This window comes from Chenopodium quinoa, unplaced genomic scaffold (genome assembly GCF_001683475.1).
Source record: "Chenopodium quinoa cultivar QQ74 unplaced genomic scaffold, ASM168347v1, whole genome shotgun sequence".
Taxonomy (NCBI): domain Eukaryota; kingdom Viridiplantae; phylum Streptophyta; class Magnoliopsida; order Caryophyllales; family Amaranthaceae; genus Chenopodium; species Chenopodium quinoa.
The window spans coordinates 4,927,563-4,954,321 of NW_018745003.1; the positions used below are offsets into that span (position 1 = coordinate 4,927,563).

General features: G+C 33.6%; 1 protein-coding gene across 1 annotated transcript; it reads left to right on the forward strand.

Moving 5' to 3' along the window:
- Nucleotides 1–5,389: 5,389 nt before the first annotated feature.
- On the forward strand, nucleotides 5,390–13,972 carry LOC110708056. Its single transcript, XM_021886157.1, has 9 exons — nucleotides 5,390–8,727; nucleotides 8,882–9,036; nucleotides 9,816–9,997; nucleotides 10,691–10,975; nucleotides 11,061–11,119; nucleotides 11,211–11,247; nucleotides 11,365–11,436; nucleotides 12,501–12,828; nucleotides 13,224–13,972. The coding sequence occupies exons 1-9, from the start codon at nucleotides 8,619–8,621 to the stop codon at nucleotides 13,578–13,580; spliced, it is 1,584 nt and encodes a 527-aa protein (XP_021741849.1). The 5' UTR covers nucleotides 5,390–8,618; the 3' UTR covers nucleotides 13,581–13,972.
- The last annotated feature ends 12,787 nt before the right edge of the window (nucleotides 13,973–26,759 follow it).

Here is a 26,759-nt window from a genome sequence, read left to right on the forward strand (position 1 = left end):
CAAGTTAATCTGGACAGTTTATGGGCTAAGTTCTTCTCTGATCATTGGCCTTAATTATATGGCCGTTTCTCCTTCTTTCTTGCTGACCGTTGCTGGCCATCTTCCTCCTCACTGCCTATATAAACCCAGTCCCATTTCAGCTAAATACATAGACAAATTATTCCCCTTCTTCTCTCTTAAAAATAACTAAACATTGTTTTTTAATTTCTGGGCAAGTATTCTGAATTCCAGTCGGGTTTGTGAGTGCACATAAACTCCGGCGCCGTGCTTATCCTGGAGGGCGACCGCTTCTAGTCTACTGCACCGGGAGGTAGCGCGGAATGGTCTTTTAGGTCAGTGGTTCGCCACGACACGACTACTGTTTTCTGCTTCACGCTTCAACAGATAAGTTTACTGTTTTATTGCCTTCAGTATCATATCAGTGATAACACTATCTTCTTCATCTTGGGATTCATCACTTATATACTCGTGGAAGGCGATTCACCAGTAATTAAGCCTAACACACTAAAGTAAAATATATAATTTTCTGACTGTTATAGATGGTTTCAATTGACAAGTTCTATTTCATCCCATTTGAACGTTTTTGTTTTTTAAATAGAAAGTTCTTCTCTGATCATTGGCCTTAATTATATGGTCGTTTCTCCTTCTTTCTTACTGACCGTTGCTGGCCATCTTCCTCCTCACTGCCTATATAAACCCAGTCCCATTTCAGCTAAATACATAGACAAATTATTCCCCTTCTTCTCTCTTAAAAATAACTAAACACTGTTCTTTAATTTTTGGGCAAGTATTCTGAATTCCAGTCGGGTTTGTGAGTGCACATAAACTCCGGCGCCGTGCTTATCCTGGAGGGCGACCGCTTCTAGTCTACTGCACCGGGAGGTAGCGCGGAATGGTCTTTTAGGTCAGTGGTTCGCCACGACACGACTACTGTTTTCTGCTTCACGCTTCAACAGATAAGTTTACTGTTTTATTGCCTTCAGTATCATATCAGTGATAACACTATCTTCTTCATCTTGGGATTCATCACTTATATACTCGTGGAAGGCGATTCACCAGTAATTAAGCCTAACACACTAAAGTAAAATATATAATTTTCTGACTGTTATAGATGGTTTCAATTGACAAGTTCTATTTCATCCCATTTGAACGTTTTTGTTTTTTAAATAGAAAGTTCTTCTCTGATCATTGGCCTTAATTATATGGTCGTTTCTCCTTCTTACTTGCTGACCGTTGCTGGCCATCTTCCTCCTCACTGCCTATATAAACCCAGTCCCATTTCAGCTAAATACATAGACAAATTATTCCCCTTCTTCTCTCTTAAAAATAACTAAACACTGTTCTTTAATTTTTGGGCAAGTATTCTGAATTCCAGTCGGGTTTGTGAGTGCACATAAACTCCGGCGCCGTGCTTATCCTGGAGGGCGACCGCTTCTAGTCTACTGCACCGGGAGGTAGCGCGGAATGGTCTTTTAGGTCAGTGGTTCGCCACGACACGACTACTGTTTTCTGCTTCACGCTTCAACAGATAAGTTTACTGTTTTATTGCCTTCAGTATCATATCAGTGATAACACTATCTTCTTCATCTTGGGATTCATCACTTATATACTCGTGGAAGGCGATTCACCAGTAATTAAGCCTAACACACTAAAGTAAAATATATAATTTTCTGACTGTTATAGATGGTTTCAATTGACAAGTTCTATTTCATCCCATTTGAACGTTTTTGTTTTTAAATAGAAATTTAGGTTTTGTATCAAAATTTTGGACTATGAAATCCTAAATCACTTTTTATAAAATGGCTAATTTCAGTTGGGTGCTTTAAATTCTTGTGAGTATACAAATTGGGCTGACTTGTGAGTATGAGATTCTTCTTCTTGTATTGAATGGTTAATTTGGTTTCTTATGGCCCAAAGATGAAGGTTATTTTTCTTTTCATTGTATTAAGTTATTGTTCCCTTGATGCATTACCGTCAATCTAAGCATGTTCCTAAGTTACTAATCCTGCTGAACAGATAAGCTGCTGCTCAGACCCTGCTATTAAATCTTTAGTATATCCTTTATGGTCCTGAAATTGATGAATTATATACACATGGTTCTCATAGCTTTGCAATAATATACAAAGTATATCGTTGTGTAACATTTCTTCAACCGATGACCAATTTGAAGCTAGTGGAATGTTTAGATTAAGAGCTACATACTAAGCCTTGCATGTGAAAATTTTATAGTGCTCATTAGAAATATGATTATCCTAATGTTTTAAAGCTTGTTGTTTTCATTGTCAACCCTTGGCCTTATTGTTTTCTCAAGTTTAACCATTGAGTTTAGGATAAATTTATCTTTTCTTTAGCCAGTGGCAAGCCAACACGAGACTTGCGAAGCTGAGAATCTCTGAAAAAGGAACAAGGCAACATAAGATCGAACATGGCCACAATCTAGGTTCAAGGCTCCCAAACATGGCTTTCACCTTTTGTTAATATCTTGGAAAAATGAATAGTATGTCCAAAAATTAAAATATTAAACTATATTCTATATTATACCATGTGTCACGTATTTATAGCTTGAGAGAAACTCAGCCAAAAACGTTAACTTCAAACAATTGATAAATTATATCTTATATTATACGTGGCATGTGAATTGCGACATTAATGATAAACTTAGACAATTATTGAAATAGATTGATGATTTATTAAGACAACATAGCTTCCAAATAATATCTTTTTAATTAACTTTGGACCTACTTCAACATTTGCGAATGCTTGGATATAATATTTCGGCAACAATTTTTTAACGGTTAAACTTGCTTACAAACTGCGTATTAAGTTATAAAATATGCCTAGACTTCGAAATAATTTTTAATAACATGGTACGATATTGTATGAATAAGAAATATAGCAACACCAATTACTTTAGCACGGCTAACAATGAAGTATGATCTATATTATGCACAAATAGTTGTAAAAATTATCGCTCAATTTGTAAAGATAAACAGTTCCAATAGTCGTAGTATTTGTTAGAAAATAATTATGGGAATGAAGAATTAGGGACGTGATTAACACTGTCCTTAAAGCAATTTTAACCCCCCCTATGATTGCTATGGGTTACCGGTTAATATGCTTCCAAGATTTTCCCTAAGTTGGAGATCAATTAAAGCAATGTAATTGAATTCCCTAAGAACACTTTAAGAACAATTAGAATAGAAAAGGAAGAAGAAGATCAAGTGAAGTCAGTTATAAATTTTGGAGCAATTAAAATAGGAAAATTGTAAACTAATAATCCCACCTTTAGTCGGTCTTCCAGAAACAATCCTACCTGTTGAAATTCCAGAAACAATCCCACCTTTAACATGGATCTTCCATTAACAATCCCTGACCAGTTGGATAGCTTTGGTAACCGGTTTTCTTAGGTTATAAGACACGTGTCGAATTTTAATAGGTTTATTCAAATTTTTAATAATAATATATATATAAAAAAAAACCCATCTCCAACCCCAACACAGCCCCGCCACTAGCCCCACCCCGCCACTGCTTTCCCCTCCCCATTGCCGCCCTTGCTTTCCCCGGCAACCCAACCTAGCCCTCAACTCACCATCGCCGCCACCAATATCAATGAAAACCTTCCAAATCTACCGCTAGAACCCCGACTCCTTCGAAACCCGAGCTCAAAAACTATGAGATCAACCTCAAGGAGTATGGTCTCATGGTTCTCGACGCTCTCATCAACATCAAGAACAAAATCGATCCTTCTCTCTCACCTAGTCACCTTCTGCCGAACTTGCCGCGAAGAAATTTGTGGTTTATGTGCTATGAACATCGATGGTCGTAATGTCCTCGCTGGTCTTACGAATTGAAGATCGATTCATCGGCTTCGATGACTACGTCGTTGCTGCATATGTTTGTGATTAAAGATGGTGGTTGCGGATATGAGAAATTTCTATAATCAGTATAAGAGTATTGAGCCTTGGTTAAAGAGGAGCTTCTGGGTTTAATTTCAAGCTAAAAATTGAATTTAGAGGTAATTGGGGTTGTCGGGGTTTACTTTTTAGGGCTGAGGGTTGAGTTTTCAGGCTGGGTGGAGGTTTTTCGGGGCTGTGGGTCAAGTTGTTGGGGGCGGAGGTTGAGTTTTAGGGGTGGTTACAGCATGGTTGGAATAATCTGTGGTGGCCTTGTGGGTGGCAGTGGCGGTTAGGGGTTAGGGTGACCATGGTGGTGGACTGGTGGCCCCAAAAGAGATTTAGGTTAAAAAAAAAAGAAAAAATAATTAACCTGTTTAACAGGTTGTAGGTCAAAGGGGTCGTTAGTGGAAGATACATATTAAAGGTGGGATTATTTCTGTAATTTCAAAAAGTGGGATTGTTTCTAGAAGACCGACTAAAGGTGGGATTATTAGTTTACAATTTTCCATTAAAATATATAATAAACAGCCTTTTAGTCCAAGAGTCACCATTTCCAAACAAAAAATAAGATAATCTGACTTTTTAACGAAAAGTCACTATTATCAAAATAATTAATTAAGATAATCTGACTTTTAATGAAAAGTCACTATTATCTTAATCAATCTAACAGGAAAGTTACCATTTATAGGGGCCCAATCGGGCCAAACCCGCCCGATCGGGCAAATAATAAACGGACAAAACTTTAACTAGACTCGCGCCCGATCAGGCAAAGCCCGCCCGATCGGGTTCGTGGTCATAAACCATGACACATGGTAAAATTTTGTTATGCTCCAAATATTAAACTTATAGACTAGCTTCAAGCTAAACTTTTCTATTTAACCAATGTGAGAGTTTCTTCCCAACATCAAGTTAAATAGAATTGAACAAGCTAACTTCTTTTATTCTACCAATGTGGGACTTCTATCCAACATTTAGTTATGTAGACTAACCTATATAACCAACTTCTATTCTACTAATGAGGGACTAATTTCCCATCATTCACAAAACCTATTATGAAGACTACTCTAACAGTATTATCTTCATTTTTTAAACTTCGTCATTTTTACAAAATAAATTTTTAGCTATGCATGAAGAGAAATATATATATACCTATATATCGAATACGTTTGCATTAACATAAATACATAATGATTTTAAAACCCCTCTAACCTTAAATTGGTGATGCCGTCATGCCGGCATTGATGTATTGCATGATTGTGGGGAGTAACAAGCATTATAAGGTTCGAAATTGGGAGACAAGTGGGATATAATCAAAGATTTATTTTGGTAATGTAATCTTATACTACGAGATATTGATAGAATAAAGAGCTTGTCCATTGCTTTATGCAATTATGCTGATAATCAATTTAATAATGATCGCAACTTGATTCGATCTAATGGAATTTTAAGATTTTTTTTTTTTTTTTTTTTTTTTTTTTTTTTTTTTTTTTTTTTTTTTGCAACTAATCATTCTTAAGTTAGAACAATAATCACTTCTCCAAGGGGTGAACAACGCTACAGGTGGTCTTTTTTATGTTTCTTGTTTAAATTGACAGGCTAGCTTAATTGTATTTTGATTTATATATTACTTTTTAGTTGATTTAAATATCTTAACCCTTATTTTCTCAAGTATATAATACATGATAAAACATACTTCGCATATATATTTCACTTATTATATCTCATATTTGAAACATCTCTCTAACTCATCATTGCATCTCATTGAAAAATATTTGTATATTCATACATGATTTACATCAAATTTACTTACATTTCTTATTACAAACATTTCAATATTAATGAACTTCATATAACAGTCCAAGCATCAATTGGCCCCACTCAATATGAAGAGCTTTTATACAACTAATACAAGTACTAGTAGCCACCTAGCCGTTAGGCCCGTTACTTGCTTGAATGTATGAGAAAGTGGTCTACCACATTTTGCATTACAAATTTATAATTGTTTTATGTTGTCACGTTCTGGCCTTTTGAGTCTTTAATCTTTACATTGTGGGAATATCTCAGTTTTATTTTTTATTTTTTTTATATAAATAAAATAAATTAAAAAGAAAGTGACAGAAAGATATTCTACCAAAAAAAAAGAAAAAAAAGCAGTAGGAAAAGGTGGAGAGCTCATGAAATGATCATTTAAGAACAATAATTTTGATGGCTTTATTTAAATACTTGTATAAAGAACCAGAATTCGAATTTGAGAAAGAAAAAGAAAAAAAAAACGTGGCAGAATCTTTGCTCAACAAATGACCATCAAACAGCATAACACGTTTCTAAGTAGCTTATTCGGTCATAATTCAGTAATTAATTAAGAGAAAGACCCGGGTTTGAAGTTAATTATATAATATATTACGCCTAATTGGCAATCTTATTCTATACAAAAAATATCTCTCTCCATAACCATGTGATAGCTCTGATGAGCTTCTTGTTTGGTTCTATTCCAATTTTGTTAAAACATTTATTCCCTTACATCGTTACATGAATACCACCTACTTATTTAATCCCTACTTTGTAAAAATTATGAGATGACTCTTATAAATAGTGTTTAGACAACTATACCCTATAAAATGTTTATTTATTTAATTGCCCTCACTAATGTTAATTAGCTCTTCTTTTGAACTCTTAACAAAAGTGTGCGGACATTAATACCCTTAAAAATATTTGTTTACATATTTTCCCCATTAACGCTACTAACAACTAAAGTTGTGATGTAAGGACAAACCCAAAAAAAAATTCCTGAAGATTGCTAGCTATGGCGCACATCGCGTGCATTGGCCACCCTAGTTCGTAGAAAATTTTATGAAGTTGAGATGGATAATAATATTGTTATATACGTCATCAATGTGAAAGAGTTTCATCTATCTGATTAAGTACCAATAGTAAAAACATTTAATACACAAGGTTATCCCGACTTTCAAATAAATTTATGCAATTGTTAGACTGGTATGAGGATTGAGATTTCGAAAACATCTTCACTACTTGTAAGTACCTTAATTGATATGAATTATAGTGTACATTATTTTTATTTTAAATGTAGGGTGTTTCATATAGCTTGAAAGATAGAATACCGCGTACTTAGAACATAAACTCACTCTTTGGTTAAACAAAAAATACTAGTTTACGTACAAATGTTTACACAAGTATAAATATTGAAGTTAATACTCCGTATAAAGCAACTCTAAAGTAACCTTGGCTTCCGGATATAATAATATTGCAATATAGGAGCTTTCTTAACCATTATTAGTACCTACTTTGCATAAAATTAAAAGTGACATCTCTAAATATGAGAATATTTCTACAAATACTTCTGGTTTTACCTATATTTCTTTGACTTTGGAGGTTCGACAGCAAGGAGGTTTCTCTAATTATTGGCATCAACTACTTATTATTGAATAATTTGTATACGAGTACCAACTTCACCTAATGAATCCAAAAATGTTCAATTTTATGATAATTTTGTTACTTTGAAGAAGCAATTTTTTTGTAATTCATCGTGTATGCAAATATTGTTCTGATAAACGAAGTATTAGTATGATGGGGATGTTATACCACCAAAGTGGTATTTCATTGAATAATTTTTGTTATTAACTTATAATAAACATATCTAGTCAAAAAAAAAAAAAAAAAAAAAAGAGAGCTTATAATCTACACACAATATTTTATACTATGAATGTAGTAGTTTGTTATTAAAAGTCTACAAAAGTTACAACAAGGCCGTGTTATGATGTTATATACTTATATTCTCCTTAGCTATACTCATCATTTTAGGAAAAATAATTCTTTTATAAGACAAATAATTCTTTTACAAGATAGTTCAGAAAAAAAAGTAAGTTATGCCCAAAAAAAAGAATGCCTACATTCAATTTATAACAAAAATTAAGCTCTAATAATTTCATATAAGTACATATAAATTTGAGTATAGTAGATTCAAGTAGATTCAAATAAGTTAATTTAAATTTAGATAACAGTGAGAATAAAATAAGTAAATAAAACACACAATTATGTTAGCTTACTATGAAGAATCAATTCAAATACATCGGATGTTAAAATGAGAAATTAATTGAAAGAACTATAACAAACTATATAGATATGAGAAATATTAGCAACAACAAGATGCCCTATAACAAATGTATATATTTAAGCAGATGCTCAATTAGCTTTCCTACAGATTTAACAAATCTACCAATTATTAAAGCTTTGAAGATATATATATTAACATTGTATATTAGTATACTTTATTAAAGAATCAACTTAGCTCTTTTCTCAAAATTATTTAACTTAATATCATCATGTTTTTTTTCCATCATCATGATTTTATTTTATACTCTTTCTTCAAGTGATTGCATCCAAAATAATTTTTTTTTTAAAAAAAACCTCCCATAAAACTAGTGGGAAACGCGTGTTAATAAGAAAATTAAATCAAGACAGATATACTATGCAAATACCCATTTCTCGTCTTTTCAAAAAGCACCAAAAAAACAAAACAAAAAAAATTGAAATCATAAAACACCAATTAACTACCCACAACATAGCACATACATTGCCATTTTCTCATTTCTTGTTCTTGTTTGTCTCTTTCTCTCTCCTCCCCTGTTTCTCTCTTTCTCTCTCTAAGAAAACAAACCAAAAAAAAAAAAAAAAAAATAAAATAAAATCAAAGCTTCCTAAATAATGTCATATGTAAGCAGATCAATTCTCATATTCTTCACACTTTTATTCTTTTTCTTCACATTTTCCAATGCATTTCAAGATTTGGGTTCTTCTTCTTCTTCCTTTCAAGGTTTGCACACTTTCACTCTTTCTTTCACTATTCTCTCTTTAAAACTTGAAATTTGGAAAATTTTCACTTCTATTTTTAGTTTATATCATGCAATTTTCAATCTCTTTTATGCTTTGGGTATTTAATTGAAGTTAATTTAATTTAATATATACAGGGGTAATTAATAATAGGAGGTCCGTTGCTGAAAATACAACAGAAGGCAATTCTTCATTGAAATTGGCTGCTCACAACACTTACAGAAGGGACCCACTTAATCATTTTCATCGTTACACTGGTGGTTGGAATATCACCGATAAACATTACTGGGCTGTTAGTATTTCTTTCTTTTTATTTTTTATATACGAGTATTATTTTTTTGTTTTTTTCCTGCCCATTTCATTTTTCTTGAATGATTATTTTCTGGGTCACTGGGTTTAAATATTATTTTGGTGTATTTTTGGATTATAAAGTTGGAATTTTTGTTAATTTTATGAAATATTGGTATTGCATGATTGTAATTTAGGTTATGTTAGCTGTGAATTTCACGATGGGGTATAATTATCTGTAGTCTTGAATTTGTCTAGGTTGTTTGTTGAGTCTTTAAGAAATTTACCAATTTTTTTGGACTAATTTTGATTATTTGCAGTTTAAAATTATGGGTATAGATTCAATTTTTTTAATAGAAATTGTGAAGTTGATATATCTGTTTCCTGCACGTTTTCTTGTGTGGTACTTGAATTTGAATATTGGCTTGTTGGTGGAGTGAATTGTGCTAAATAGTAGTTTACTAATTCGTCAAAAGATTTGGATTATGGATTTCAGCTTCATTGTGAAGTTTGGTTTATGGTTTCCTTATTGAAATTTCAGGATTAAGTGTAATGTGGTTTGCTGCTTGATTTCATATTACAATTTTGCTTCAATATGTCTTGATTTCTAGTTTCTTGCACAATGTATTGTATCCTTATGTTTTGTGTGGCCTTAATTTTGTTATGATTCTTGTATTCATTGATGTCCAGTTTTTTCTACTTGTTGAGTGCTATTTTTAATTGCAAATTTGATGGGTTCTCTATGTCGTTTCACTGCTGACATTTTCATGTTACTTAATGCAGTCTGTGGCTTTCACAGCAGTCCCATTCTTCGTTGTTGCTCTAGTGTGGTTTTTGATTTTTGGGTTAAGTTTGATATGCACGTGCCTATACTTCTGCTGTTGTCGAAAAGCTCCTTATGGGTATTCTCGAGTCTGTTATGCACTTTCGCTCATTTGCCTGGTACTTTTCACCATTGCTGCTATGTAAGTATTCCAAGTTACCCTTTTCTTTATTTTCTTGTCTCTAAGTATCGACTCTAATTGAGAAAAATATAACATAGTTGTAATGTACTCTGTACAAAGGTTAGAAATCCTTGTTCTGACAAAACATGTTGATACAATTGAAAGTGTTTATTGTCTCAAAAGTTGTTTGTTTTAGCTAGTTAGGCTGCGATGATTGTTAACCATGGAATTTTTTTATCAAACAAATAAAAGCAGAGATAGTTTTGGTTGCTCTTTTAATTCTAGAGCTTTGCTATGAATGCGACTGAACTTAAAATTATAAAGTTTGTGATTGTTGGTAGAATCTCAATTTTTGTATGTTTTTTGAGATAGAAGTTTTGAGTATCTGCGGATTTTACTCTTGCCACTATTTTTCAAAACGGCCACTATTTCTGATGGCCAAACACCTACAACGGTCACATGTGCTATGAAATGTGAAGTGCCTTTTTCCCCTCGTTGCCAAGTAGAATAAAAAAAAAATGTTATGTTTGCCCTTGTCTTTCTTCCTTCATAAAACTAATCAACAAATCTAAAGTTGAAGCTCTTCTTGATTTATTCAGCTCCTGCATTCAGTGTTGCTACGGGCCAGTGTTGATTAGATATGTAGATCTAGTATAATTCCCATTTCCAGTCTATTATACATGACATGAATTGTATGTTTTGTTACTGCCGCAGTATTGGTTGTATATTTCTCTATACTGGCCAGCAAAAGTTCCATAAAAGTACTGCAACGACACTGCGTTATGTTGTAGATCAAGCGAATTATACTTATGAAAACCTTAACAATGTCTCACATTATCTCGACGAGGCAAAAAACATTGGTGTGGGGCAGATGAGGCTACCAGAAACTCTCCAGAACAAGATTATTGATATTCAGACGAAGATGATTTCTGCTGCCAAAACTCTTAAATTGCGAACCAATGAAAACTCTAGAAAAATTCGCCGGGTCTTAGATTTTGTGTAAGGCTCTTGCATTGTCTCTGATACTGATTTTGATTTTTGGTGTTTTGTACGTTATTGACTCTGGCTGTTACACTCACTGTAGGAGATTAGCCCTGATTATTCTTGCAGCAGTAATGCTTTTACTGGCATTTGTTGGATTCTGTGAGTTACACTGTTGTCTATTTTGGACTTTGATTTGCCTGACACTCTTGGCTTTTATAATTTAATTATGAACTATGTTTTCTGGTTGCAGTGCTGTCAATCTTTGGAGTGCAATGTCTCGTGTACACGTATGCTTCTTCTTCTTCTTTTTCTGCTGTATTTTTTTTTTCTTCATTTTGGCATTGGTGTCTGTTGTTCTAATTAGTTTCTTTCTCACTTGCTTTGTGTCTTGTATATGATTGCAGACTAGTCATTGTAGGTTGGCTTCTGGTGACGATAACATTTATCTTATGCGGAGTTTTTCTTGTCCTCCACAAGTAAGTTTGACTGTAAAGTTTCTCATGTTTTATTGGGATGAATTGCGACTTTGTGTTATCCACTCGTTGGCACAAAACTAATAATTTAGGACTCTTATTTAGTGACTGATGTGTTGAATGAAATTGAGTGTCAGCTTCAGTGTGTTTGTAATGCGTTCTGGACTGTGCTGTTTGTCAAATGCTTGCATTATTGTTTTGTTCAATATCCAGTTTTAAATTTCTATGTTTCTTATGAATGCATTGTGCTATCTTGAATGATTTCATCAGAACTTGTGCTTTGCACTTACTGCATTGTATTTGCGAAGCTGAGATCACCTAGATAGATGTTAGATGTGTTCTATTCTCCTGCTGCTGTTGTTGTCTTGACTTAAAGTGGGTATGTTTGTGGCTTAAATTTGGCTTCGATAGCTGTTTTCATGAAAAATTCCTTGAAGATTTAGTCTTCATGGACATTTTCAACAGACTCCTTCAACAGACTCCAAGATGTATATATTCCTGACCAATCATTTTCATTTGTTTAAGGAGATAGTGGCTTGGTAATTTGCTATGCATTTTTATCAGATGATTCTTTTGAAGTCTGCTTCAATGTTTATTAGAGGTATTAAGTAGTCAGATTCTATGTCATGCCGGAATACATGAGATTTTATAAATGCTCTCGTGAATAAAATTATAGAAAAGAAGGTGCTTATATTCTAATACCCCCTTCCTCTAGAAATAAATCAGAGAATAGAAAATATTTTAACTTTGCTATGGTATGATGGCTGGTTTATAACTTTTGAATGGGAAAAGAGTGGCAAAAAGGGCCCAGAAGCAAGTTCTTTTTCCAAACATAAATCAGTATCGCTTAACTCTTGCATTTTTATATGCTGGGAGGGGAGTTGCATGAAGATATTATTTTTTGGGTCGAGAACAAAAATTTAGGTACACAGTTTGGACGAGATAAATCTCTGAAGTGGTTACTCTTTATGTGTACATTTTTGGTTATTTACATTAGTGTATAAAAGGTATAAAATGCAAGTTTTAATGTGTAGATATGAAGTCTGACTATATTGTGGTTTTACCAGTGTGGTTGCAGATACTTGTATTTCCATGGATCAGTGGGTCCAAAACCCAACATCGCACACAGCCTTGGATGACATCTTGCCTTGTGTGGATAACGCAACTGCACAAGAAACTTTGTTACGATCCAAAGAAGTTACTAGTCAACTAGTTGGCTTGGTCAACTTGGTGATTGGCAATATTGCTAACACTAATGTACCGCCCAATACTCCTCCACCATTGTACTTCAACCAATCAGGTCCTTCGGTGCCTAATCTTTGCAACCCATATAACTCAAATCTGTCTAATCGCACATGTGCATCAGGTGAAGTTAACTTCAACAATGCATCCCAGGTAAGATACTTAAATGCACCTTTTTTCTATCCTTCCAAAATCTCCCACAAAAGACCCCAGTAATTAGATGCATCTAATTATGGATGTAGTCTTCACTCTAATCATCTAATATGAAACTTCAGTTTAGTTCTAGATAAAATAATAAATTTCGAATGCCACCTTTGTTGGAGCAAAGGGAGCATCTTTTTTTGTAAATATAGGAATAATATGCAGAGAACTATTTTTTCAAAAAAAAAAAAAAAAAAAAAAAAAAAAACCAAAAGCCTGCAGGTGAAATAGGCCGTGTGAGTGCACAGGACTTTGCATCATGAGCTGTCTTTAATATATTTATTTGATCTTCAAAACATAAAATTATCTTGTGTTATGATCTGAGGAGGTTTTTTTCTATCATGTAGGTGTGGAAGAACTATGTCTGCGAGATTAAAAAAGTTAGTGGCAACGAGATTTGCACCACAACAGGACGGTTAACACCTACAATATACAGCCAGATGAATTCAGCAAAAAATGTGGGCTATGCTTTGAATCATTACACACCATTCTTGGTTAACCTTCAGGACTGTACTTTTGTGCGCAGCACTTTTAGCTACTTCAGTGCCAACCACTGCCCCGGATTGAGGAAATATACCCAATGGATTTATATTGGTCTGGTGTTGGTATCTGCTGCTGTAATGTTTTCTTTGATCTTCTGGGTTATCTATGCCAGGGAGCGAAGGCATCGTGTCTATACCAAGCAATTCATGGCTGGTCACTAAAAAACCCTTCTAATATGCTCTAGGGGAGGCAGAACTGCAGGATATATTCGAGTTGGATGTTCATTCTTTTGTGTATACAGATGTAGTGTGCGAGAGTTCTTTGTACATTATTGTCATTCGTATTTTCAGACCTAGATGGGCATTTATGTGAGTATATGTTAGAAGTAGATACAAATGTCGCATCATTTCCTGGTATTGCAGTTTGTTGCTGTAATGACAGTACGAGGCTTTGTATTGAGACAGATTGATACTACGGAATTGTACTAGGGAGAATTAGCTGCTAATCGTCCATCTGTTGTGTTTTTAGTGTTCATTATAATTCTTTAAATGTCGTTTTTCTTCGTGTAAACACTTTTTGAATCCATACATGGTTTTACCTGCCTTCAGTTAAAGGTTGTGCTTGTGCCTGTATAATCTCATTGTACCTGGTTGGCCTATTTCTATTTCTTCAATTATGCAGTCACGGAATTGGTCATGGTCATACATCGGCTCCATTTTGTTACATTATTAATTCAAAATGTAATGCAAAATGTCAATTACTTGGAATACTACTATACTGAGTTTGTTATGATGCATTTGGTGGAAAAGCTTAAAATGAACTCTTGCTTAAGAAAAGTACTCAACCATTCACATGCCTGAAAAGACCAGTTACTGATGTGCTAAATAGTACAGAACGTAAGAAAGATAGGGACATAGTGAACCACATTTTGGGCCCATAATAGGAAAATGAATACAATACCTATACTTATAGTAAAACAAAAGATGAAAGATAACACGAGAAAATGAAATGTTATTAAAATATTTCAATTAATAAAATCATGAGGACCCTGACTAGACCTTAAGTATATTAAAATTGGTACGCAGCTTACTTAAATACGCGACAAATCGAATAGAGTTCAAAATTGTATTCAGATATCAGGGTAGCAAAACAGCCACTTTAATTTGTGGTTGAATTATTTGGTAATATGTCATCATCAAAGTGGCATAGTGTAGTTCCTAGAATTGGTTTGCTTTGCCGACTTATATATACCTATTCACTACACTGAAACGTCCATTTAATAATAGTATATAAGAACGAAACTTCTTAACTTTAGAATTTGTATAAGAACTAATAACTGATGTAAGTCACAGCCACAGACAAAAGGCGCCCAAAGCCGACATCTCTAGATGTTTTAAAACTCCGTCAAGTTTGATTACTTGCCCAAATTGGCTACATTTAAAGCATTAATAAATGTATGGAAAACACTTCATGATATCGTTCCCACGACACTGATTCGGTGTAACTTATTGGTTCTAGGGTGACTTGTTATATTATTGAGAGTCTTTAATAATGTATTGTAGCGTTGATGATAAAGTTAGAGCTACTCAATCAGTCATTCAAATCATACAATGGTGTATTTAAATACGAAGTAGTTAATATATATACAATTTAGCTTTGTTGACGGATGGCCGGATCAACAAGTGATTGGAGAATAAGTTAAAAAGGTGGACTAGAATAGGACTAATATATACTTCCTCCGTTTTTTTTTATTGCATCATAGGGGTTTTGGAGGCAAAATTTGGTAGTGGGAAAAAGTAAGAGAGAGAAACGTAAAAATACAAAATTGTCCATATAATGTAAGATAAAATAAAAAGTAAGTGTGAAAAAGTAAGGGTATGTTGGGTATTTGCAGTGTGAACATAGATATTTTTTATCCTAAAAAGAAAATGATGCAATAATAAGTAAACTTCCTAAAATAGTAAGTGATGCGATAAAAAAAGAACGGAGGAAGTATATATATACTTCGTATTGTATGACAAAATAAATATCCTTGTTTTTGTCTGCCTCTTTACAAGCCTAACTAGTTGAGAGTTGAGACATTCAAGTTGTCATATCGACCTCTTTTAATTAATAAGGAGTACTACAAAGTTATGATTATATCTCAATAGTGGTAATAGCTAGCATACATAGCCGTGGATTATAGCCTTCTGTATTGGATAATTTCGACTATTTCTGAACTATATACAAAGGAATGAGAGTGAGGTGATTCCATAGACCTCACGAAATCCCGAGAGGCCATTTACATAGTTGGAATCATCTACTTAGCCTTTAAATTGTCAATCTGCCACTATTTGAACTAAACACATATTTGAATTAAGCACGTTCTCGAGACTTTATAAACCTATTAAAGGCTATTCATGGCAGCAAAATAACTTCTAACCTCTAATGAATGGGAACAAGTATAGATAATATAGATACAAGCTTGTACAATGAAATGCCTTAATATGATCTAAAGTCGTATAACTACGTACTCAATTACTCATATTTGTTAGACTTTTAGTTTATAGAATGCATTTTAGGCCTTCCTTGAAGATATTTCTAGTACTTTTTTTTTTTGAACTAAGATTTTTCTAAGACTTTGTAGTAAACTAGCCAGATAATTACAACTTACGTGAGATACCATACGATAATCATAATATTCATAAAATTGCGGTACAACCCGCAAACATAGGTTATTTATCACACATTATAATACCATCCCAAAAATAATCTAAATAATCTATCACCAAGTAAATTTATTTATCGTTCCAAAATTTCTAGCATGGCATCCAAAACCGGATGCTCATGCTCTCCAACCAAGCACCCTGGTTCATTTCGATGCCATTTGCACCGAAATTTTAATTGTAATTCTAATTCCAAGTCCAAAACCATTGCCATTGCCAATAATAATGTCAATGTCGCTTCCATTTCCAACTTTACAAATTCTACGAGGATTATAACTCGAAGTGTAAGTCATATAATCGGAATTTTAACAAAAGGAAATAATTATTCGTCGAAAAATGTGATTCTCCTTCAAGTTATTCTTAACCCCTCGAGGCATGATCGTCGAAGGAGGAGGAACTTTGAACCCAAGCCAACTAGGTTTTTTCTCATGAATTGCCATGCAAGTTAAGGAATTGAAGTTCAGCTAATATTAATTAAACATCTGATCTTTTTTCTTATATTTTATCATACACTTAAGACATAGGCGTCCTAATTTGTCTATAATATGTACGTATTGCTAAAAAAATGCCCAAGTGTGTGAAAAGAGGCGGAAATTAAATATATATACGAATATATAAGCTAATACTTCGAAATTCTAAGCTAGAGTAGTATATATAGCATATATTATTTTCCTCACCTCTTGGTGTTCATGGAAATGTAATTATTGTAATTAGTAATAATGTAGTCTTGCTCTTGCTAGAAGATGATGGCACTTTAATATATAGCCATTTCAAGATAAGAAGATGTACAATTAGAATATGGCAATTATGAATTGTATCATGTGAGAGTGAGGGATAGCTCAAGTGGTTAAAGTTTCCCTCCCGTTTCCAGGTGATGTTGGAATCGATTCTCATCACTCGCCCGTTGTGACTCTCTAAACACTAAAAAATGAATTGTATCATGTAGTAGTTTATTGTAAATATCATCGATCCAACAACAATAAATAAAGTTGGAAGTATTTCATATATTCGTGGATTTTTTGGAATATGTTAAAGCATTTCAAGTTGTATAAGTATATTATTTTCATAACTTTTTTCTACATTTACATATTATTTGTGTCTTAATGAGATTATGTATACTCCTTAGCATGTTTATGTTCTTTTCACTTTCAAAAAAATACAGTTAATGAACAAAGAAGAATGTTTTAGGCCTTGTTTGGTTGGATGTAGGAAGTAGAAATTCCCATGAAATCTCAATTCCTATGAAATTGTAATTCCTAGGAATTCCCAAAAATTGTTTGGTTGAATGTAGGAATTTCTACTTCCCATGGAAAGTTCCACTTACCTAGAGGGAAATAGGTAAGTTAATTCCTCCATTTTGTGGGAAGTAGAACTTCCTATGAAGTACCAATTCCTACATTATTGTCAACCAAACAAATATGCATATATTCATTTCCTAGAAAATCAAACTTTTCATGAATTTGTTTGTCAACTAAACAAGACCTTAAAATTTTAATATGTGGTTATTATATGGTGTACCAACTACCAACTTCATTCTTTTTAATCTAATTTAATTTTAAAAAATAGTTCAATTTAGCTTTGCTCAAAGCCTCGAATATTGATTATCTTGTACATAAGGACGATTTAAGTAAAAGAATAATTTGTGCTTTGCTTTTGTCCCCTAGAAAATCATATAGTAATGGTGTGAATGAAGTGATGAAGATCAATTTTGCAATTATACCCACAACAAACATCTCGATCCTTTGATGAGGGGCATGAAATACATCTCCAATATTCAATACAGTTGTCTTTGTTCTCCTACCACTCACCCTGGTTCATTCCGCTGCCACTTACATCGCAATTCCCATTCCCTTTGCCATTCCAAGAATAAAAGGATTTCGAATAACAATTATTGGGAATTAGCAGTAATGGCAAAGGCTAATTCTTTGAAAGCCTTCTTTCTTCAGATTATTAAACCATCAAGTCATCATCTTCAAAGAAAAAGGAGTTTTCAACCTAAACCCTCCAGGTTTTTTTTCCTTAATCATCATAATTATCATCATCATCGCCATCACGGCCGTCTTTCTGTCTCTTAATCTGTTACTGATATGAGATATAATCAATATCGGAATTTGTATGACATGGTTATGATGAAAAATATATAAATGTAGTATTTTTTCGATGTTGATTGTATCTCATATCTCTAACAATTGCACCCAAAAAATTAATGTATCTAACACAATTTTATTTTATTTTTGATTTTATATCAAATATTAAATAAAATAAAGAAATGGCCTTTTTTTTGAGGTTTTCATTTGTTTAGTAAATCTTGGGGAATATGTATACTTGCATGGAGATTGTAAATATGTAACTCTTTTGGGGTTGTGCCTAGGTTTTTTTCAGTAAGGCACACATAATAATGTAATTTATTATGATATATGATTCCCTCCTTTTATTTTAAAGGCATAAATAAGAATTTAGTCATGCTTACCAAGTGTGTTTTAGATAGTGGAATTGATAATATATTAATGAGATTTACTTAATATAAGAGGGAGGTTCAATTTGATTCCCAATTGTTTATTTAATTGTGTTTCAATATTATTTTTATAAAGTATGTTAGTTTACATTTTATTTCAACTACTATACTTTTAGTTCGTTATGAAAAATGAATGTGTGAATTATATATTCATATGTTCCTTCCTTTTAGACCGAAGAAGATTCTCTTCAATTACTATTTGCTTGTTGGATCTTCAAGGCATTCAAAGAGCATGTTATAACTCATGCACACCCAATGAAAGGAGTCAAAAACCCATGATATATTTAAGTATATGCTTAAAATAAGTATATGCTAAAAAGTAGTGTGTATGTTGTTGTTAATTATTAAGATTTGGGTTGATTGATCAAATCATCATAACTTTGGTTTAGAATCTACTTTGCATCCAATTCCATGAGAACATGCCAAGAATGATGCACCAATATGGGCTTTGTTGAGTTAATTAATTGTAATTAAATCCGTGTGAAATGGAACTTTGGAATTAGTTTATTAAATCAAAATAAACAAAAGGAAAAGAAAAAAACAATGGAAGGTTAGGAAGCTTAATTAGTTAGTCTTGCAAAGAAAGTAGTAGGAACGAAGCTAAATTTATTTGTTTATAAGTACCACATCTAATGTATCTCTCTTTTATGCATGAAAGTTAGATCTCAACTTTTCCATGAAATCGCTTTAAAATTATGAAGGTGGTTTCTTGTGTAATCAAATCATATACTCCCACTAATGTTACATATCACCAATATATTATTGGTTGTTGGTGATACTAATAACTTATATTATAGGGATCAATGTTTGAAAGTGGCTTTGTGACATGCTTTTTTGCACTTACATTTTTTTTTTTAGAAATGTAAAGGAATTCTCTTAAATGTAAATTCGACCTATGGAATATTTAGGATGGTTGCTTACTTTAGTATAATAACTCTTATTAATTATTTGCTTGATATCATCATATGATGTTATGGGAGTATATTTTGAGGAGTTGTAGAAGGGGCATTATATGGAAAGCTAGTGGACTAAAAGTGTATAATATTATAAGAATATTAGTGGACTAGTGGTGAATCAAGTTATATAACCACATCTCTTGGTGTAGTCGGATTGCACAATAACGTGTATGCATGACTACATTAATAATATGAGAAACTGATAAATGTGTTGGTTAATATTTCGTATCATTTTAATGATGTTTTGACTTTTCTCTCAACTGTACCGATATCCCTTAAAATGATATTCTACATGTATATATATGTAAAAAAAAAAATTTAAAAAAAAAGATGCAAATGTTGATTAGATATACAGATCAAGTTTCATTTTCAAGTGAAACAAAGGCTGTAACATAATGAAATGATCGATCACATGCAAGTTGGTTAACCCATGGTTTTTTTCCCTCCTTGCAACGTTTAAGCATTTGCACTGGCAAATGAAGCATAGAATGAAGATGCATGCATGTTGTATTCCACTCCACATGACTTAACATATCAACAAACAAACACAAAGATATATGTATGGTAAAAAAAAAATTACATTTTGAAAATATATATACATATGAGATTAACTCAACAACTTGATTAAACTTATTGTAGAATTAGAGTAAAACGTTAAAATGACATTCACCAATTATATACAAAGTGACTTTAATAAAGCAATATTATACAATAGATCAACGATTTCCAAAAAGGATAAATACAAGCTAAAGAAAAATAAAGGTTAATTTCATCGATCTCTTAGAGATATTTGTAAATAGGAAGCTAAGAATATGATTTGATGCCGTGGTCCAATGAATGGTAACCTTTCCTGATTCCTATAAAATAAATAAAGCAAATAAGGAAAAGTAAAATAGTTGAAAAAAATATCGCAAAAAAGTCCAACAAATACACACATAAAACACGGAATTCCCTAATAATACAAGTTGGGGTTTGGCTGAATTAATAACGAGTGGTGTGTGTGACTCAAAAGAGTTGGCTTTTGAGTCGACCAGCTTAATTTGCTAGCTTATTCAATTCAATTGTTCGCCAATAACTTAGGAGCTCTTATTGGCCATAAACAAAACTATATATTTTCTTCATTTTTACGTCTCTTTCATGGGTGCGTATGTAGGTCGATATTTATTACAATGACTATAATTCGACAAATATATACTTATTTAAATTTTAGGGGATAGGACTGTGATCTTGTGAACATAATTTTAGTAAATAATCAAATGAAGCAATAAAACTTATTTCAATGTTGTGTAGACTAAATTGACAATTACCGCGTCATGGTAAACCACTGATTTAAAAGACGATTCTGCACTAATCCTGGTGTAGTAGACATTAAGCGGTCGCCCTTCATAATAAGCACGACGTCGGAGTTTGTGTGCACTCACAAATCCGACTGGAACTCAGAATTCATAATTATTTTGATGATCCCATCAATTCATAATTATTTTAGAACTCACAAATCACGTATTTGATGATCCCATCAATTCATAATTATTTTAGACATTTTGAGAGCCCTTGAGTATTACTGAGTGTAATACCATGAGACATGGGAAAAATCCTCTCTTAGAGTCTTGCATCTTAAAAACCCTTCTTAGCAAAGAAAGACCCCAAACTAAGAAACTCTGGCCATTATCACTACGAACCACCTTCACTTTCTGGCCAAATTGAGTCTTAGCCATAGCACAAAACTCACGAATCAACTGTGAAGCCTCATATTTACCAATCATCAAAAACACCCAAGTAACACGAGAAAAATCATCAACAATGGTTGGGAAATAGCAAGCATCATAACTAGAAGCAATCTTATTTGGACCCCACAAATCACAATTAATTAAATCAAAATTTTCAGATGCTTTATTCAAACTTAACGGAAATGAGTTTCGGGGTTGCTTCCCCATAAAACAAATGTCACAATCAAAAGAACAACTAGAGTTACTACTATGAGTACTGGGACTACCAGAAACTCCCGAAAGAGAGCTCACAACTTGCATTGACGGATGCCCGAGACGCCTATGCCATAACACACTTGCATCTTAAATAACCACTTTGTTCGCCTGAAGATTCCAAGCACGAACCGGACGAAAAATATAGACCCCATCACACTGCTCCCCCGCTCCAATCAGGTTCTTCAAACTACGGACCTGATAATGCATAGCTTGTCAGTGAACAAAATAAAATAGCATTGTTTTTCTAACAATTTAGACATAGATAACAAGTTGCATTTAAGAGCAGGAACATATAAAACATTATCAAGAGTTAAACCATCAGACAAACAACTCTGCGTTCTTTCATAGCTGTCGTGCTCTTCCCATTGGGCAAACCAACAAGCGAAGAAACATCATACAAATCAGTGAAAAGATCAATGTTACCAGACATATGATTGGAAGCTCCAGTGTCAATAAGCCACTCAATAGAATTATACGTACCAAGTTTGTTACCATCCGACGAGGAGCCAGACTTAGCACCCTTTACTGCAGCCATGATTTCCTTCCATTGAGCATCAGAGATCGTCAGAACACTCCCACGATCAGAATCAGAAACCTGCTCATTTGAACCTCTAAAGCTACCAGCAGCACCAGCAAACTCACCCTTGCCCTTACCAGACGACCGACCACCACGACCTCCACGACTACCACGACCTCCACCCGAAAAATCCGTGCAACTCATAACAATGGTCCTTATCATGAACAAACTTCTTACAATAAGTACACTCCTTTCGTTTGGATGTTCGACCGGAAGCTGTACCTGTTGCATTAAAACTGACAATCGTAGAAGAAGAAGAGGTTTCATGTGCCTCAGACACAGATTGCATACGCTCATCAGCAACAACTTTAGCATAAGCAACATTCATAGTAGGTAAAGGATCATTCATTAACAAAGTAGAAACAACATAACAGTGGCGGAGCCAGGATTTTCAAATTGGGGGGACGGATTATGGATATAATATAATTTGACAAAAATCTAACAAAAAAAAAAACTCAAACACACAAATTGGTTAATACTTAATTTTAAAATTTCAAAATACAATAAAATACTTAGTCATACAATTCAAAATGATGAAAAAAATTACATAAATATTAAATTAAAATTACACTTGCATCCTTCGAGTCTTCGTATTTTGAAAGCGATCAATAATTTTTTCATCGGAAACTTGTAAGAAGACATCCTTCTTAATAAAAGTAACCAAATCATCATTTATAAGTTGATCACCCATGTTACTACGTTTATGTCAATACGAGTATGTCATATTTAAAGCCAACAGAAAGCAAGCTAAACTAATAAACTAGACTTGTTGAAAGCTGACCAAAGAATATGGCAAAAAAAAGATTTTCTTTTCTAATTACTCAATAAGATAAAGGAAAAATTACCAATCTAGCTTAATTATCAAACAATGTTCCATATTAGACGCGTGGCAAAACTATTTACCAAACTAAGCCTGAGGGTAAAACGCCATCTAGGGTAGCGTTTTACCCCTGACAAATTTTTTTTAAAACATTTCAGTTATGGGTAAAACGCTACCCTGGATGGCGTTTTACCCCTAACTGAAATGTAAAAAAAAAAAATCCAAAGGGTAAAACGCCGACGTGGAGGGCGTTTTTGTCTTCTTCATAACACGCCAACCACGCTGCAGTTTTTGCATCGGGTAAAAACTACTACTTCACTTCAGTTTATTTCATTGTTCTTCAGTCAGAGGTAAAACGCCATCCAGGGTAGTGCTTTACCCCTTACTGAAATGTTTAAAAAAAAAATTGCCAAAGGGTAAAACGCTACCCTAGATGGCGTTTTACCCTCAAACTCAGTTTGATAAATAGTTTTGCCACGCGTCTAATATGGAGTATAGTTTCTTAATGAAGCTTCCTTTGGTAATTTTTCCTAAGATAAAAGCATTAAAAAAGTAAACCACCATCCATAAAAAAGCCGAGAAAATCAACTCCCCAAATAAAAAACTAATCCATCACATTTTCCAATCCCACAAAAACTGATAAACTCTCACTTTCTCTCTCCTCCTCACTCTCTTTCTGTTTCTTTATCTTTGTTCCCCCAACTTCTTCAATGGCGGCATCAACAACATCAACAATCATAGAAGAAACTCAATTAAAAAACCAGACATTTTACTCAACTTACTTGGGGGTTAGTTTTGCAGTGTTCTTGTCATTCTTACCAAATAATGCAATTTTATTTTTTTATTTTTTTTTAAAATTGGGGGACAGTTGTCCCCCCATGTCACTTAATTGGCTCCGCCAGTGCAACATAACCAAACTTCTTAGAATCCAAACCAAGACAAAACTGATATAACAACTCATTTTCATGCAAGTTAGCATATTCTTTCGCAGCGGAACAAGTACAAGCAGGCAGTTTCACATAACTAGACAACAAATTCTGCAATTTATTCAATTCACCATAATAAACTGCAACAGAACGACCCCTTTGCTTACAATCAGCAATATCATGCTTAAGCTCAAAAATACGAGGACCGTTACCAAGAGAATAACGATCACGTAAATCATCCCACAATGTTTTAGCATCATGAGGAATAATAACAGTAGAATGAATACTAGCATCAAGAGTATTATAAATCCAAGCAACAACAGTAGAATTAACAATACCCCATTGACGAAAATCCGCAAGCTTAGAATCGGGCTTGACAATAGAACCATCAACCAACCCGAGCTTGCTCTTGGAACAAAGATTGTTGCGAATCGATCTCGACTACTCTTCATAGTTGTCGAAGGTAAGCAACACGGGATAAATCACCAACTGAGAACCTTCACCCGGGTGAAGATAATAGTCTGTGAACAACTCGTACTTAGGAGGTGGAGGAGGAGGATCGCCTTCACCCATTGCAACAAATAATCATGAGCACACAACACACCAAACGAATACCACCACACGCACCCCACACACACTCGGCAACACCCAACAGAGTACCACACACACTTGCGCACCACACAGCACGCACAACAACAACAACTACGCAACACACCACACGTTGTCGCACACTCGCACAGCAGCCCGCAGCACACCAAAGACTCGCACAACACGCACCATACACCACACGCAACACACAGCAACACGCACACCTGCACGCACCACACAACACCATACAACAACGCACCACTAGAAGTAGCGCACCGAACCAGTCTAGCACAAGCAGCGCACTTGGAAAACAACAAACCAGAAATTAGGGCTAATAAACCCTAAATTCGACCAACCAAAAAAAAATTGTGGTAAAAAAAAATGAAAACATAATCCCAATCTCACAAATGTGTGGAAAAACAAAGAAATTAATCAGAAGAACCAACCAAGATCGAAAAAAATCTCTAGAAATTAGAGAGGCTATGTTACCATGTTAAACTCAAGAGAGATTGGAGAAAATGGCTTAGCCTTGTATTGATATTTACGACAATATATATAGTAAAATACAAGAAGACCTAACTTGCCTAAAACTCCTAAAAGATAAAATTAACAAATATATAATATTAACATAAACCCAATCGACTTCTAATATAGATCCCCTACATAATGTACATCTTACTATGCAATGATATACTAAGATGTATATAACCACATTCAATTACTAGAATGAGTATCCACTTGTACTCCGTATGTTATTAAAATTAATCTAGCATTGCAAGATATACTATATGGTCTACCTGCCTAGCTAACTTAACTGCTACCAAAACTCAAGATACATCGTACCATCACATTGTTGGTATACACACATATGTACCCAACTAAATACACGTATGTTGCATTAGGAGTTCCTCTCGTGAGGAGGGTCTCCTAATGTCCTATTTTTTCTAACCTTTAAAAAAAATAAAAAAAATTAAAAAAAAAATGTATGTATGAGGAAGCTAAGAAAAGTATGTATACGAAAAAGATTAGATTCGTCATTTTCCAAGACTGTAACCATATTTAATCAAAATAATGTAAGAAAATACACTGTCAATATGAATTGAAAGAGTTGATTTCATGATGACTATCCATATTCTTTAATACAACCCTATATAATTGTGTTTGTAAAAAAATAAAGGTAGAGAAATAAGCATGTTCATTCGGTCATTCCTCTATAAAAGCATACTAGCCATTGTATAGCATGTAGTGACAAATTAGAGCTTTCTATGGAAAACTTATTTTCCATCTATCATTGTTAGGTGCAAGTGTGAGAAGTTTTTGTCACACATTGAAAAAGAAAGTGGGCTTTCAGTTTATAACCCAAGCGAGTTATTCCTCCTATTGCCAATTAGTTTTAGGATGAAATCTCGCTGTGGGCTCTGATTTGTGGGCTTCTAGACTTCTCTTTCTTGTGTTCTCCCCCATACGTTATAACAACCATAATTATATATATCACAAGGCGTATAGTATGAAATATCAAACTGTATATATCACAAGGCGTATATTATAAAATATCAACCTCTATGTTATATAGATAATAGGCATGTTCGTATTATAGCATATGCGCGATACTATATACGTTTATGGCACAACTAATTACCTTCCAATTTAATTATCCCTCAGCACTCATTCAAAGATTGTGAGAGAGTTACATTACTCGTTGCGACGCTACCAAAAGTTTTCCCCTCCCTAGCTAGATTATACTGTAGTCATTTCTTAAACTAGCTAAAGAGCAATAGTTACTAAACATATGGATGGGATCTAAATTAAGTACAATTATCAACTGATAATTAGAAATCACTTTTTCCAACATCAAATTATACATGCCTATGTCCGTCATTTTCTCTCCAACATTCCACGCTGTATAGATGGATAGTCTTCGTTTGGGTTAAAGGAGCCTTAAAAGACATGTTCCCTACTATGGTTACAATTACTCATGACCTAACATTTGGCAATTACATACTCCTTTTTTTGTGAAACCAATAGCGGAAAATTCTAGGTCCTCTATCAATAATCTATGTACAATGTACTAATAGTTGTATTAATTAAGAAAATAAATCTTAGATTAAACAATCTTAATCATGTAATCAATTGAAGCTTATCTAATTAGCATCACTTGATTATTGTATTGCTCCTAGTTGCCAAAACTTAGCTAGCTTGCTTATAAAATATACAAACATTAACTTCTTTTACACAACTATTAAGAGAAAGCAATTGATTAAATAATTATGAATGGAAGTTCAATTCTTGAGCCCTAAGGCTTCTAAATTGATTAGTTCAATTTTTTCCTAC